The 12,732-nt window shown below is 39.6% G+C and overlaps 1 protein-coding gene across 10 annotated transcripts in view; it reads right to left on the reverse strand.

The window, feature by feature from the left end:
* Window positions 1-12,732, reverse strand: part of CHD8 (chromodomain helicase DNA binding protein 8) — a 57,181-nt gene that overhangs the window by 12,611 nt on the left and 31,838 nt on the right. For all 10 annotated transcript variants that reach the window (XM_028166025.2, XM_028166019.2, XM_028166018.2 and 7 more), the window contains 12 exons: window positions 10,338-10,421; window positions 7,631-7,768; window positions 6,217-6,338; window positions 5,834-6,077; window positions 4,675-4,851; window positions 3,531-3,674; window positions 3,014-3,269; window positions 2,221-2,431; window positions 1,771-1,966; window positions 863-1,030; window positions 490-669; window positions 224-334 (listed from right to left, as the gene is read on the reverse strand). In XM_028166025.2, the coding sequence (XP_028021826.1) occupies window positions 224-334; window positions 490-669; window positions 863-1,030; window positions 1,771-1,966; window positions 2,221-2,431; window positions 3,014-3,269; window positions 3,531-3,674; window positions 4,675-4,851; window positions 5,834-6,077; window positions 6,217-6,338; window positions 7,631-7,768; window positions 10,338-10,421 (2,031 nt within the window). The remainder of the gene's footprint in view (window positions 1-223; window positions 335-489; window positions 670-862; window positions 1,031-1,770; window positions 1,967-2,220; window positions 2,432-3,013; window positions 3,270-3,530; window positions 3,675-4,674; window positions 4,852-5,833; window positions 6,078-6,216; window positions 6,339-7,630; window positions 7,769-10,337; window positions 10,422-12,732) is intronic.

Here is a 12,732-nt window from a genome sequence, read left to right on the forward strand (position 1 = left end):
TTTTTGGACATGCAAAATAATCTACGGGTACTCAGGAAGCAAAATTAAGTGGTAGTTATCTAAGTAGTTTTCTGGGGCCTCCTGTGTAGAAAGTTTTTATAATGGCCCTTGTATATACCATTATAAGCCAAGGTCAGCACTGAAGAATGAGAGCAGCTATAAAGACTCCAGAAAGTAACGTGTTTTCTGCAATACTTCCTCCCTAAAGGAGAAGGAAGCTCACCTTGCTATTGAGTAGATCCATGTCCAGGTCAGCCTTTTTGGCCCACTTTTGCCAAAAGTTGGGGTCATCCAGAGAAATATCAGTCCTATTTTCAGAAGCCACAAAGCTTGCCTAGTGAGGAACAAAGAAACAGTAAAGTTGACTATACCACTTTTTTGAGCAATGGGAAACCAGTACATTTAAAAACTACATTTAAAAAATACATTCAATTCTAGAGAGTCCTGTCTCTCTCTGCTTCTTCAGCCGCTGGCACCGACAGAACATACCTTGGCAAACGTAGAACCCTTTCCTTCAGATTCAATGGTGATGGTAGTGGTTCGTCTTAACAAGATCTGGTCAATGTCCTCTTCACAAAACTTGGAGCCCTCATCATCTTCCTCCATTATGGCTGCATATGCTCCTTTCCGTAAGAGATCTTCAATCTCCTTCTTGGAGAACTGCTGGATCTACAAAATCCAATAGAAAGGTGAAAAAACTACATGAGAATATTATCTAACCATATCGTGACATTTTATTATATTTTAAGAAACAATAATTGAGAACCCAAATGAGAGGTCAGGTTCCTATGCAAAAATAGCTTTTGTCTCCCTCCATCACTATGACCTGTTACAAGTATAGCTAGATATTAAGAAGACTCACTCCAGTAATGTTGCCATCCCGACCACTCATGGACTGAAGCACAGCTTTATCCAATCCCAACTTGAGGCTAGCCTTATCAAACATCTCCCTCTCATAAGAATTACGAGTGATGAGACGGTACACCTTCACAGCTTTGCTCTGCCCAATTCGATGACACCGTGCTTGGGCCTGGTGGAAGGAAGGGCAAAGATAACATAACATTAGAGGGACTTCCCTGGTGGTCCAGTGGTTAAGAATCCCCCTTGCAATGCAGGGGACGCGGGTCCGACCCCTGGTTGGGGAACTAAGATCCCACATGCCACAGTGCAACTAAGCCCATGCGCTCTGGAGCCCGTGCGCCACAACTAGAGAGAAGCCCACACGCCTCAACAAAGATCCCGCATGCTGCAACTAAGATCCCGTGTGCCGCAACTAAGACCTGATGCAGCCAAATAAATAAAACAAATTAATTAATTTTAAAAAACAAAAAACGTAACATTAGAGGGGGTGGGGGGAGGAGTCAAAATACCAATTTCCATCTATAAAGCAGCCATGAGATCAACTCAAAATCAAAAGTCAACTTCAAGATGAAATTATTGCCCCATCATCTAGACCAGGGGTCAGCAAATCCTAGTCACCTGTTTCTGTAAATAAAGTTTTTGCTGAAACACAGCTCTACCCATTTATTTACATATTGTCTATAGCTGCTTTTGTGGTACAAGAGCAGAGGTGAGTAGTTACAACAGAGGCTGTCTGATTTACAATGCCTAAAATATTTACTATCTGGTCCTTTACAGAACAAGTATGGTAACCTAACTAACCTAACAATTCTATACTCTCTAAAAGACAAGAGTTTCTAAGAGATCCTGATCCTGTTGCAAAACCTCCCAGGTTAGGTGATTAGTCCCTAAGACAATGATTTCCTTTACCTGCAGGTCATTTTGTGGATTCCAATCTGAATCAAAGATGATGCAAGTATCAGCAGCTGTGAGATTAATTCCAAGTCCACCAGCCCGGGTGCATAGCAAAAAGACAAAGCGGTCTGAGTCAGGCTTGCTGAAGCGGTCAATAGCAGCCTGCCGAAGGTTGCCTCTAACTCGCCCATCGATACGCTCATACAAGTACCTGTATGGGAATCACAGGAAGGAAAGTTTAATCGGCTAAGCAGAAAAAGAGAACAAAAAAGCAGACTGGGATTAGTATCAGTACCTCTATATCTCTAGTTCACCAAAAACTTTATCAGAAAGTGGACAGTGAGAGTCTTAAACACATCTCTTATCCCAGTCCTGGTCAACTTTAATTAAACCCAGGCCCCTCCTACTCTTTGCAGCTTTATGAGTATATAGTAAACACAAGGAGAAGAATGACTCTTTTCTTACCTCCTCTGGATTAGATAATCCTCTAGGATATCTAGGCAGCGTACCATCTGGGAGAAGATCAGAACCTTATGGCCACCAGCTTTAAGTTTCGGAAGTAACTTGTCAATAAGAACCAATTTGCCAGCTGAACGAACCATTGCCTGCAAGTGGAAGTCATGAGGTATGATATGGCAAGCTTCTCGAAATTCTGTTAGGATTTTTTCTTCTGCACCTGCCAAAAGAAAAATCAAACCTGATGGTGAGATCCAGAGAAACATACTAAGGCTGCAGTTTATTTAACTGAGACAAGGAAGCAAAGAAAAAAAAGTAATCTGACTTGATGTCAGTATTTCTCACACACAGAATTTCAGCACCCCCAAAATCCTAAATCATGCTCAATTTTATTCATACAAAATACTCCATGTAAGTCAGGCTTAAGAACTGGGTAAAATATATGTAAGTATGTGGACAAGGACCAGAACAGTACATGCAAAGCACTATTACCACCCTACTGGCATCCAAACCACAAACAGCAAAATGGAGTACCAGTGAAGACAGAACAGAATGACTTGAGTTCTTATTCATGAAATTCTAAACAGCAAATCCTTTTTAACTTTGGAGATTATGCAGGATCAAAGGGGTAGAAAGAACTATAGGAAGAAGTTCCACATGAGAATTGTTTTAAAAGGAGAAATCTTCTCTATTTCCAAATTAGGATGGATCAGTCAATGCATCCATTGTTCTTGAGGAATATCACTTAGAAAGTAAACAAGGTTAACACAGAAATGTAGGTATTTTCCAGGAATTCCCTCACCATTGATGAGATATGGGTGGTTGCAGCATTTGCGCAACTCCATCATTGTATTGAGTAGATTAGGCATGTTAGTATGACCTGCCCCTTTGGAAAGAAAGGAGAAATTCTTCTCCAAAATAGCCCGATAGTATTTCTTCTGAATGTTGGTCAGCTCTACTTCAATAATGGTTTCCTGCTTAGGTGCCAGGTTTTTTTCAACATCCTCTTTGAGTCTTCTCAGCATCATTGGCTTGAGAATGGCCTGTAGCTTTTGAACCTGTGCCCAATACAGAGAAAAAAGAAATCACTAACATGAGGACAAACATTCTCACATTAGGTGGAAACATGGAGAAATACAATGAGAGTTTTCCAGTATCTGAGAAAAGTAGATTTTGGACAATGCCACAAATGATGTAGGCACAAGGGTACATACAAGGAGTTCAGAACAGCCCGTGATATCTATGACAGTAGATATCTGCCTAGTACAAACTTTACCCTTTTTGTCCTGGGTTAGTACCGCATTAGACAGACTTCCTACCTGTTCCTCTGTCTTGAGATCCCCAAAGTCCTTGAGGAACTCTGATTCTGACGGAAACTGTGACGGTTCCAAGAAATGAAGCAGGCTAAACAGTTCCTCCACAGTATTTTGCAATGGTGTTCCTGTGAGTAGCACTTTGTGCTCCTAGAAATGGAGAACACAGAAGAATGATAAAACTCAGAAGGACTTCTGGGGTTTTCTATCAAGTATATAACTTTAGCTTTCATTTCTTTAACTGTAAAATTATGGGAATGGACCAGATTACTCTCTTAACTTTTCTTTTACTTGCTCCCTCTTTTGATAAACAAAATATTCAAGAAAACCCTTGATATTATTTAACATATTAATTTATCTTAAATATTATAAGCCAATAAAGAAATATTCAGAATACGTTTTTTCCAATTAAATATGCCTCTCCACACTCAACTCCCCACAGACATCCTAACATGTCCCCCTCTGAAGAATGTACCTGTGCTGGATTAAATATGGCCATTAATTTTCGGTAGTTCCTCCTATCAAGGTTCACCCCTTGAACATGGGCTTGCCTTGTAACTTGCTCTGACAAAGAGAATGTAGCAGAAGTGATATCATGTGAGTTTCAGAGCCTATGCCTCAAAGGTCTTGCAGCTTCCACCTTTACCCTCTTGGAACACTGCCCTGACTCTACCATGTACAGAAGCAAAGTCTGGCCCACAGGGGGTGACAGGCCATGTGGAAGATGACCCAGCCAACAACCAGCACCAATTGTCAGCTACGGCTGCATTACTGACTCCAGGCAAGACCACCAAAAGAATGGGCTCACCAAGCCCAGCCCAAGTTGCTGAGCTAGAGAATCATGAAAAACATAGTTGTTTTAAGCCACTAAGTTTCTGGATATTTTGTTATGCAGCAATAGGTAACTAATGTAATACCCAACCTCTCCACCCAGTTGAGAACCATTAACCTACAATCACCTACCAACTCTAAAATTTATATGAATTTTATGACTTTCAGGTTACCATTCCCACAGGCCATACCCACCACCCAATACCAAGACTCTGATTCTTTTCTTCCCTGCTAAATTAAGGTTATATTAATTCCGCAGGGAATTAGGATTTCTTTAATTCCAGGTGTTTCTGCCCACAAGTCAGTGAGAGGAACTCACCAGGTCCATGTGCTTGAGACTATCAAGCAGCTTGCAATTACGGTTCTTTAGTCGATGGGCTTCATCAATGATGACACAACGCCATTCAATCTCACGAAGCTCGGGACAGTCTGACAAAATCATCTCAAAAGTGGTGATCAGGGCATCAAACTTGTATGCACCGGGGATGAGGCGCCCCTAAGCATGAAGGCAATAAAGTCAGAAAAGGCCTAAAATGTACCTAAAGGAGATGCTCTTCCGAATCACACATCCATTTTTTATGTTCAGGCAGGCTTAATAGGAAATACCAACTGCACCACCACCCACCTCTGCCACTGTTCATCTTCCTGATAAACAGTGCCAAATCACTGAATCTAAGATACGCTGCCTCCTCAGCACACTCAGCTTCTTGGGAAAATGACAGACCTCACTAAATGAAGCTGGACATTTTTGACTCTGCTGCATGCCTACCTCATGTATTTCAGCCCTACATCTTCTGTTGGTAAACACTAAAATCCACAAATGTTGAGTGCTGCTGAAACATACAAGATAAAACTAAAAGTGAAATAGCTAATGTAGCATGTGATAATATTGGTTACTATCTAAAGATGGACAGAAGAATCCAATTATCTTAGCAAAATTAAGAGCAACAAAATACGACTTGAATAACTTTGGTTTGGTAGAAATAAAAACCACAGGAAACTAATGGTAGGAAAAAAAGTCTCATAAAATTCAATGTTAAGAAAAGATGAATGGTTCAAATTTTTACTTGCAAACTTATATAGCAAAAAGCACTGATCTTGATGAAAATTTCAGTAGACTTTTTTAAAAAAAAGAAAGGACATGGCTTACGTTCACCACCATATGGATCAAGGAATTAATAAAGTAGCTAAATGAATTTCATTCTGGAAAATTCTTTCTTGATGAAAACATCAATGCTGATAAAACTCTATTTTAAATATATGTATTCATAAATAAAGTCAGAATTTCCACTGGATCAATATGTCCATTGGATAAAAAGAGCAAAGTCAAAAAAATGCCCTGCACAATCTAGACAAAAATTTTGCCTTAAATCACAGAGAGTCTCAATAAAAGTCTTTGATTCATATAAAAGCTTCTAAAATACCAGGTACCTTGGCCTACTCTCTAAACCATAATATCTGTATTACGTACAACTCACCCGTGAATCTTTGCAGTACATTTCATACTGCTGAATCATCTGCCGGCTGGCCAGACTGCCATGGTACACAATAGTGTTCATCTCTGTCCAAGTATTGAATTCTCTCTCCCAGTTAGTAATTGTGGACAGTGGGGCAATGACCAGGAAGGGGCCATGGATGCCCACATTATATACCTCCTGTAAGAAGGCAATGGACTGAATGGTTTTGCCCAATCCCATCTCATCAGCCAGGATGCAGTTCTGCCTGCAGATTCATCACAGAAAAAGAAAAGCAAGTCAAAAGAGACCATCTCTTTAAAAAGTACTTAAAAAGAAACTGTTTCAACAGAAAATAAATAATCTCAGACTAAGCCTATATGTTATGGTCCTACTCTTTTCTTTACCTGTTATACCAATTAAAGAGCAGCCAATTGACCCCTTCCAACTGATATTCCCTTAATTGGTTTCTGTTTTTATACTCATGTGACAACTCCAACTTCTTCCAGGCACTTGCTTGTGGACGATTCTAAAAAATAGGAAATTTGAATAAATGGCGTGGAGACACTAACAAAATTAGGTAAACTTACTAAGTAGTTCTAATAGTTGAAGTCAATTCAAAAACATTAACATGTTAAATATAAACATGTTAAATATATTCAAACTCATGAGTCCATAATGACACTTTTAAAAAAAAAGAGGAAGAAGGAAAGAGAAAAAACCCACTGATCACTTTTGGAGGGTGCTAAGGAAGTACTTCATTATTTTGAAACTGGGAAATAAAGGACAAGGTAAATAAATAAAGCATTTATCCTCCATTCCTATTCCATCTGTACCTTAGGGTAACCAAATGGTAGGTGAAATGTATTTCTTTTTACAGAAGATTCTGTCTAATAAATGAAGAAATGATAGAATCACCATTGAAAACTCCTTAAAGAATGGATCTCAGCAATGAACAAAAATGGCTGATAATATCACAAAAGACAACCTAACAGAACCATCTATAAAGTGGATTTAGTGGTCTCCCTCCCCAACCTGATGCAGCCTCTAGAACAGTGGTATCTAATGGAACTGTCTACAATGATAGAAAATGTTTTATATCTGCCTTTAGCCACATGTGACTACTGAGCATTTGAAATGTGGCTAGTGGCTACTGTATTGGACAGAACAGCTATAAAAAGTTCTAACAGACATGACTGCTCTACATCTAACTATTTATGTGAAATATAAGGGACAGAAAAGGTACCAAGGGGAATGTAACTGGCAAACTGACTATGGAAAACCCTAGACACCTGGTTTCTTCAAGAGAAAATTGCAAAGGAGGGAGAGGAGATCAAGGGGAAACTATAATTAAGAAAGATATATATGAGATATATTAACTAATAGCAATATATGGACCTTACTTAGAATTTAATTCAAACAATTTAACAAAAGTTAGAAGATAATCAGGGAAATAAATACAGTGATTGCTTACTTGATGATATTTAGGGATGGTTAAATTTTTTCAAGTGTAACAATGGTACTATTTACCTTTTAGACATAAACACTGAAATGTTACACATAAAATGAAGGAATCTGAGATTTATTTTAAAATAATCTGGGAAATGGGGAAATGAGTAGGTAGAGAAATATGTGAAACAAGATTGGCTATGTGTTCATTTGTTAAAGTTGGGTGACGGGTACATTATACTACTTCTTCAACTTTCATATATGTTTGAAAATTTCCATAATAAAAAGCTAAAACAACAACATAAACTCCATACGAAGAAAATTAAATCATTGGCTATATGGACTTTACACTCTAAATGCAGATGTACTTACCACCCTTTTGAGTTCTGGGTGCCTTGACTGGATCCGTTTAAATTCTCGAATCTTGCCCTCATCGACATCCTCTTTTAGCTCCCATGTACTATCCTCATAGGGCAGAGAGCACCACTTTACCAAGTAGTAAATTACAGGCTAAGAGAGAAAAAGCCAAAGCCTTAATGAAACGATTCTGTGTTCTCTGCCGTGATTAAAAGATAAGAATTTGACTAAAGAATCAGATCACAAAGTGTCAATATCTAAAAAGGTGCCAAAAAAGTCAGGCTGAAAACACCAGCCAGAGGCTCACCTGCTGATGCACTGTACTATTTATGGCTCTGATCCTGTTTCCAGACAATTTATCAGAATCTGAAAGTGAAATTTCTACCCAGCACCATCTAGAACACTAAGCACTGAAACATTAGGCTCATCAACCAAGCAGATTAAACAAACAAACAAAAATCCTATATTGTGTTGAATTAGATTGAAATTGAATTGTTGAACTGAATTAATTATTGTTAATTATTGAATTGAAAGATATGGTATCCCTGTTCCATACTATCCTCCTGGCACCAAATTTGATACAGTAGAAGCCAGGCTACTGTAGAAGCGAAGAACAGGTTAAATCCATAGGAGCAGAGCAGGACTGAAATCACTGGGCTTCTGAGCTCCTGGAGCTCTCAGCGCAGATGCTGTTTCAAAGAGCAGCCATATGGTGGTAAAGAGATCTTCTTGCGAGCCCCAGGAAGCTAGGAGATAACTGCAAGAGGTATCCCTGAAGAGAGGTAAGAGTGAAGAGGAAGGGGAAATGCTGAAGCTCCAACTAGGGTGCTATGCTCTATGCAGGCATTCTAGTGCAAGGGACGGGGCAGTGACCAGTGGTAATATGGCTCCTATTCTCACTACCCAAGATGACTGATCACTGACCGGACTGCAGTTGCATATTTGGCTTATATGAATCGAGAAGAATTAGACTGGGCCTAGTGTAATCACCAGGAAATCTCTAATTATCAACTCATAGAATACCCCTTAAAACAGCCAGCAAGAAGTATGAAGATATGTGTCTCAATAGACATATAGATCAAGGAATACCTAGAATTAATGTAATTTCTCTTTGACCTTTTTCTTTACTGTAGTGACTCAGGTCACTTTCTACATAAAGACATTTGTCCACGTCACATATTTCCAGCACCCCTACTCTTCCAAGGACTTTAATATTTATTTCCACTATTGGGTAATGTAATAAGGATGACAAACTCATTTTGGAGAGGAGAGGGAAACGGGCAAACAGAACGTTTTTATCCAATACTGGGAACATAAATTACAGTACCAGGGTACTAAAACACTTTCATCTGTCATACTGGTCCCAATACATTCCAGAGGAGCCTAATCAAAGTCCAATTACTTTTGGAAGATGAAGGTGTAAGTATAGTGACAGAGAGCATAAGATTTTCAAGGCTGGGAAGGCTGAGATCCTGAAAGCAATGAGAATAATTTAACAGTAGCTAACCTGTCCTGACTAGTAACTGGCCCATTCCACTCTCACCTCCCACAAATGAACAATAAGCAATAATTCCCACCCCTAACCCCAAAAGCAGAAGATATGTTTTCTGAGGCATTCTTGTTAGGATTTAAAGACACTGAATTGTAACGGGCCTTGGACATCTAAGGTTCTATCTGAGAAACGCTAAAGGCTTATAAAATAAACTGGGAATTTTACAGAGGGAAGACATTGACTCTTAGGTCCTGTACGGATGATATATGGGAGCAAGTCATTTAGCTTGTGAGTGAGCCCAGCCCACCATCCAGCACTGATGTCTTAACAAGGCTCTGCTGTTAAGGCCCTACCACCCACTCTGTAAGCAGTGACTGAAGTGATAATAACTTGATGAAATGTGGCCCTGCAAAGTTAAACCAACAACTATGACTTGAAGTGAGAAGAGTTCTAACAAGATGGTGGTTCATGGCCTAAGTAAATTTAAATAAGAGAGCAGTGCTGAATTCACTGGTGGCTTAGATCTATATAACTCTTATTTGGAAAATGAAAAAAAGTGATTAATGAAAACATATCACCTAGTGTTTTAGCATATGTAAAATCTGCTACCCAATCTAAGAAAGCTTTAGTGCTGTGGTTACCAAATCAAACTATGCATGAGAAACCCTTGGAGAACCAACTTAAAAATACAGATCTCTGGATCCCACCCTAGATGTACTGAATCTGAACCTGTGGGAATAGGACCTCACATCTGTTTAAAGGTACTGATTCAAATGCAGTGTATCTGTTTTAGTGACAAATGAAAATGCATTTAACTAATGCTAAGTACAGGAAATAAATAATCCTCAACAACATGAAGAAAGCTATGAGTCTATGCAAGTATTTTTATATTCACAAATTTGGAGATTTGTAAAGTATCCCTTTCTCCATCCCCACCTCTCAACCCCCAACTGAAGGTCAAGGGTCTCCCATATAAAATCTGTCAGAAAATGAGGCCAAGGTTTAGAGTCCTTGTAAATATAGCTCCCAGATATTTGAGAATCTTTCCTTTTACCCTCTCTCTGTACTCCTTTACCTTCCCAGTATCATTCTAAGTATCTCTCAGAAAAATTCAAAAGTACCTTTTAAGTCCAAGAAATTTTTCAGCCATATCTGAAAAATAAAGGATGGGCAAGCAGACAGGAAGAAATCTTTAAGAGGCCTTTCATGTTCCTCTACGCCCCAACTCACCTCCCCATTGTCCTTGTCAATGCTGTGAGACTCATCCAATATCCTATCCACCTCCACATAGTCTGGGTTGAAGGGCTCTTCGTCCTAGAGGAATTATGAAACCAAACAATAAGACCAAAAGATCACTGTCCAGGAAACCCACTCCTCCATGCAACCTTTAGCTGATAACCCTACTTCAAAATTTATTAAGAGAAAAGAAGGGAGTTCCCCATTTTCATAATATCATATCCTACACACTTACCTGTATTTGCATCTATCCTCTTGCCTGTTACCAGATAAAGTGTCACTACTCCCTAACAGAGGCCATTCTCTCCATATATGCTTTGGATTCCACTCCTTCTTGCCTTCTTAGGAATCTCTCTCTATGCTATGGAGCATTCCCATAACATACAACCATGCTCGACTATTTCTCATCTTTTCTTTAATTATTAGTTTACTTATTTTAGCTGTGCTGGGTCTTCGTTGCAGTGCGTGGGCTCTTCGTTGTGGCACACAGTCTTCTCTAGTTGCAGCACACGGGCTCTCTAGTTGCGGCGTGTGGGCTCTCTAGTTGCGGCACGCAGGCTCTCTAGTTGTGGTGCGTGGGCTCTAGAGAGCATAGGCTCAGTAGTTGCGGTGTGCGGACTTAGTTGCAGTATGTGGGATCTTAGTTCCCCAACCAGGGAACTTCAGGTCTTAAAAAGACCTCCCTGACTGTACATCCCCCTGCAACTATTCTTCTGTTCTGCCTCATACCCAAACTTTTCCAAGAGTTTTAAACACACAGTACCTCCATTTCATCACTTCCTTCACTTACTTGTCCACCCATTCCACTCTTCTTTCTACTTCCATCACACAATGAAACTACTCTTGTCGAGGTCATTAATGATCTCCAAATTGCCAAATATAATGGAAACATTTCTGTACTCACCTTAATTTACCTATACAAAGTATTCAACAATTCATTATTCTCTCCCCAAAGCACTCTCCTCCCTAGGCTTTTCTGAGACACCACATTCTCTTCGGTAGCCTTTATTTTGGTTTCACTTTTTGTTTTGGCCAATTCTCAGTCACCTTCACTGGCTCTTTTGTTCCTAAGTCACTGGTATCCAACTTCGGGTGGTATCCCAAGATAAATAACCCAAGACTCCAAAGAAAGATCTCAAAGAAACCTTAAGGAAAAAACTCTTTCCTTCTTAAGACACTTTCCCCCTGATTTTTGTGATATATCTTTTTCCTAATCTTTCTCCTACCACTCCAGCAAACAGTCCCTTCTTCACCTGGTCCTCTAAATTTGTGAGAACTGCTGAAGGATTGGCTCTGGGCTTACATCCATTCTCTTATAGAAAGAACTTTAAAAAAGTACAGAACTATTAGAAAGTATAGAACTTTCCCCAGGGTGACTCTATTCATTATTAAGGCTTTAATAATTATGTATATGCTGATACATTCCAAAGTTAAATTGCAGCCTAACAACTCCAGATTTGTATATCTATCTCCTTGCTAGAAATGTGTTACAGAATTTTAAGCTTAACACGGTCTAAACTAAAATCTTGATTTTCCCCAAATCAGTTGCTTCTAAAATCTTCCATTCTTTAATAAATGACTCTACCTCAAGCCATTAGCTCAGACCAGAAACCTATCTATATAAGCCATTGCACCAAATCCTGTCAATTCTACTTTAAAGTAAACTTAAATCTACCCATTCTCTCTAACCACTGAAACCACACTGCTATAAGCTTTAATTTCTCATCTAGAAAACTTCAACAGCCTCCTTACTGCTCATCCTACTTTCACGCTTACTCTTCTCCAATCCATTCTCCAAAGTCTAGACGATCTTTTTTTTTTTTAAGTAAATTTTATTTATTTATTTTTGGCTGTGTTGGGTCTTCGTTGCTGTGCACGGTCTTTCTCTAGTTGTGGCAAGCGGGGGCTACTCTTCGTTGTGGTGCGCAGGCTTCTTATTGCGGTGGCTTCTCTTGTTGCAGAGCGCGGGCTCTAGAGCACAGGCTCAGTAGTTGTGGCGCATGAGCTTTGTTGCTCTGCAGCATGTGGGATCTTCCCGGACCAGGGCTCGAACCCATGTCCCCTGTGTTGGCGGGGGGATTCTTAACCACTGCGCCACCAGGGAAACCCTAGATGATCTTCTAAAAATGAAAACTGGATGTGCTCTGACCTGTTTTAAATAGTCCAGTGGTTTCCCCCTTTGCACTTAGAATAAAAACAAAACTAAAAGGTCTATAAGCACCTGCTTGCCTAAATTTCTGATCTCATTTCGGGCCACTCACTCTCTATCGTACATCAGTCCCACTCTCCTTTCAGTTCCTCATCCTGTCTCAGGGCTTTCATATATTGCTATTTCCCATGCCAGGGATACTATTTACATGTGTTCATGGTCTTGCTAACTCATTCATAA

Source organism: Balaenoptera acutorostrata, chromosome 3 (assembly GCF_949987535.1).
Source record: "Balaenoptera acutorostrata chromosome 3, mBalAcu1.1, whole genome shotgun sequence".
Lineage (NCBI taxonomy): Eukaryota > Metazoa > Chordata > Mammalia > Artiodactyla > Balaenopteridae > Balaenoptera > Balaenoptera acutorostrata.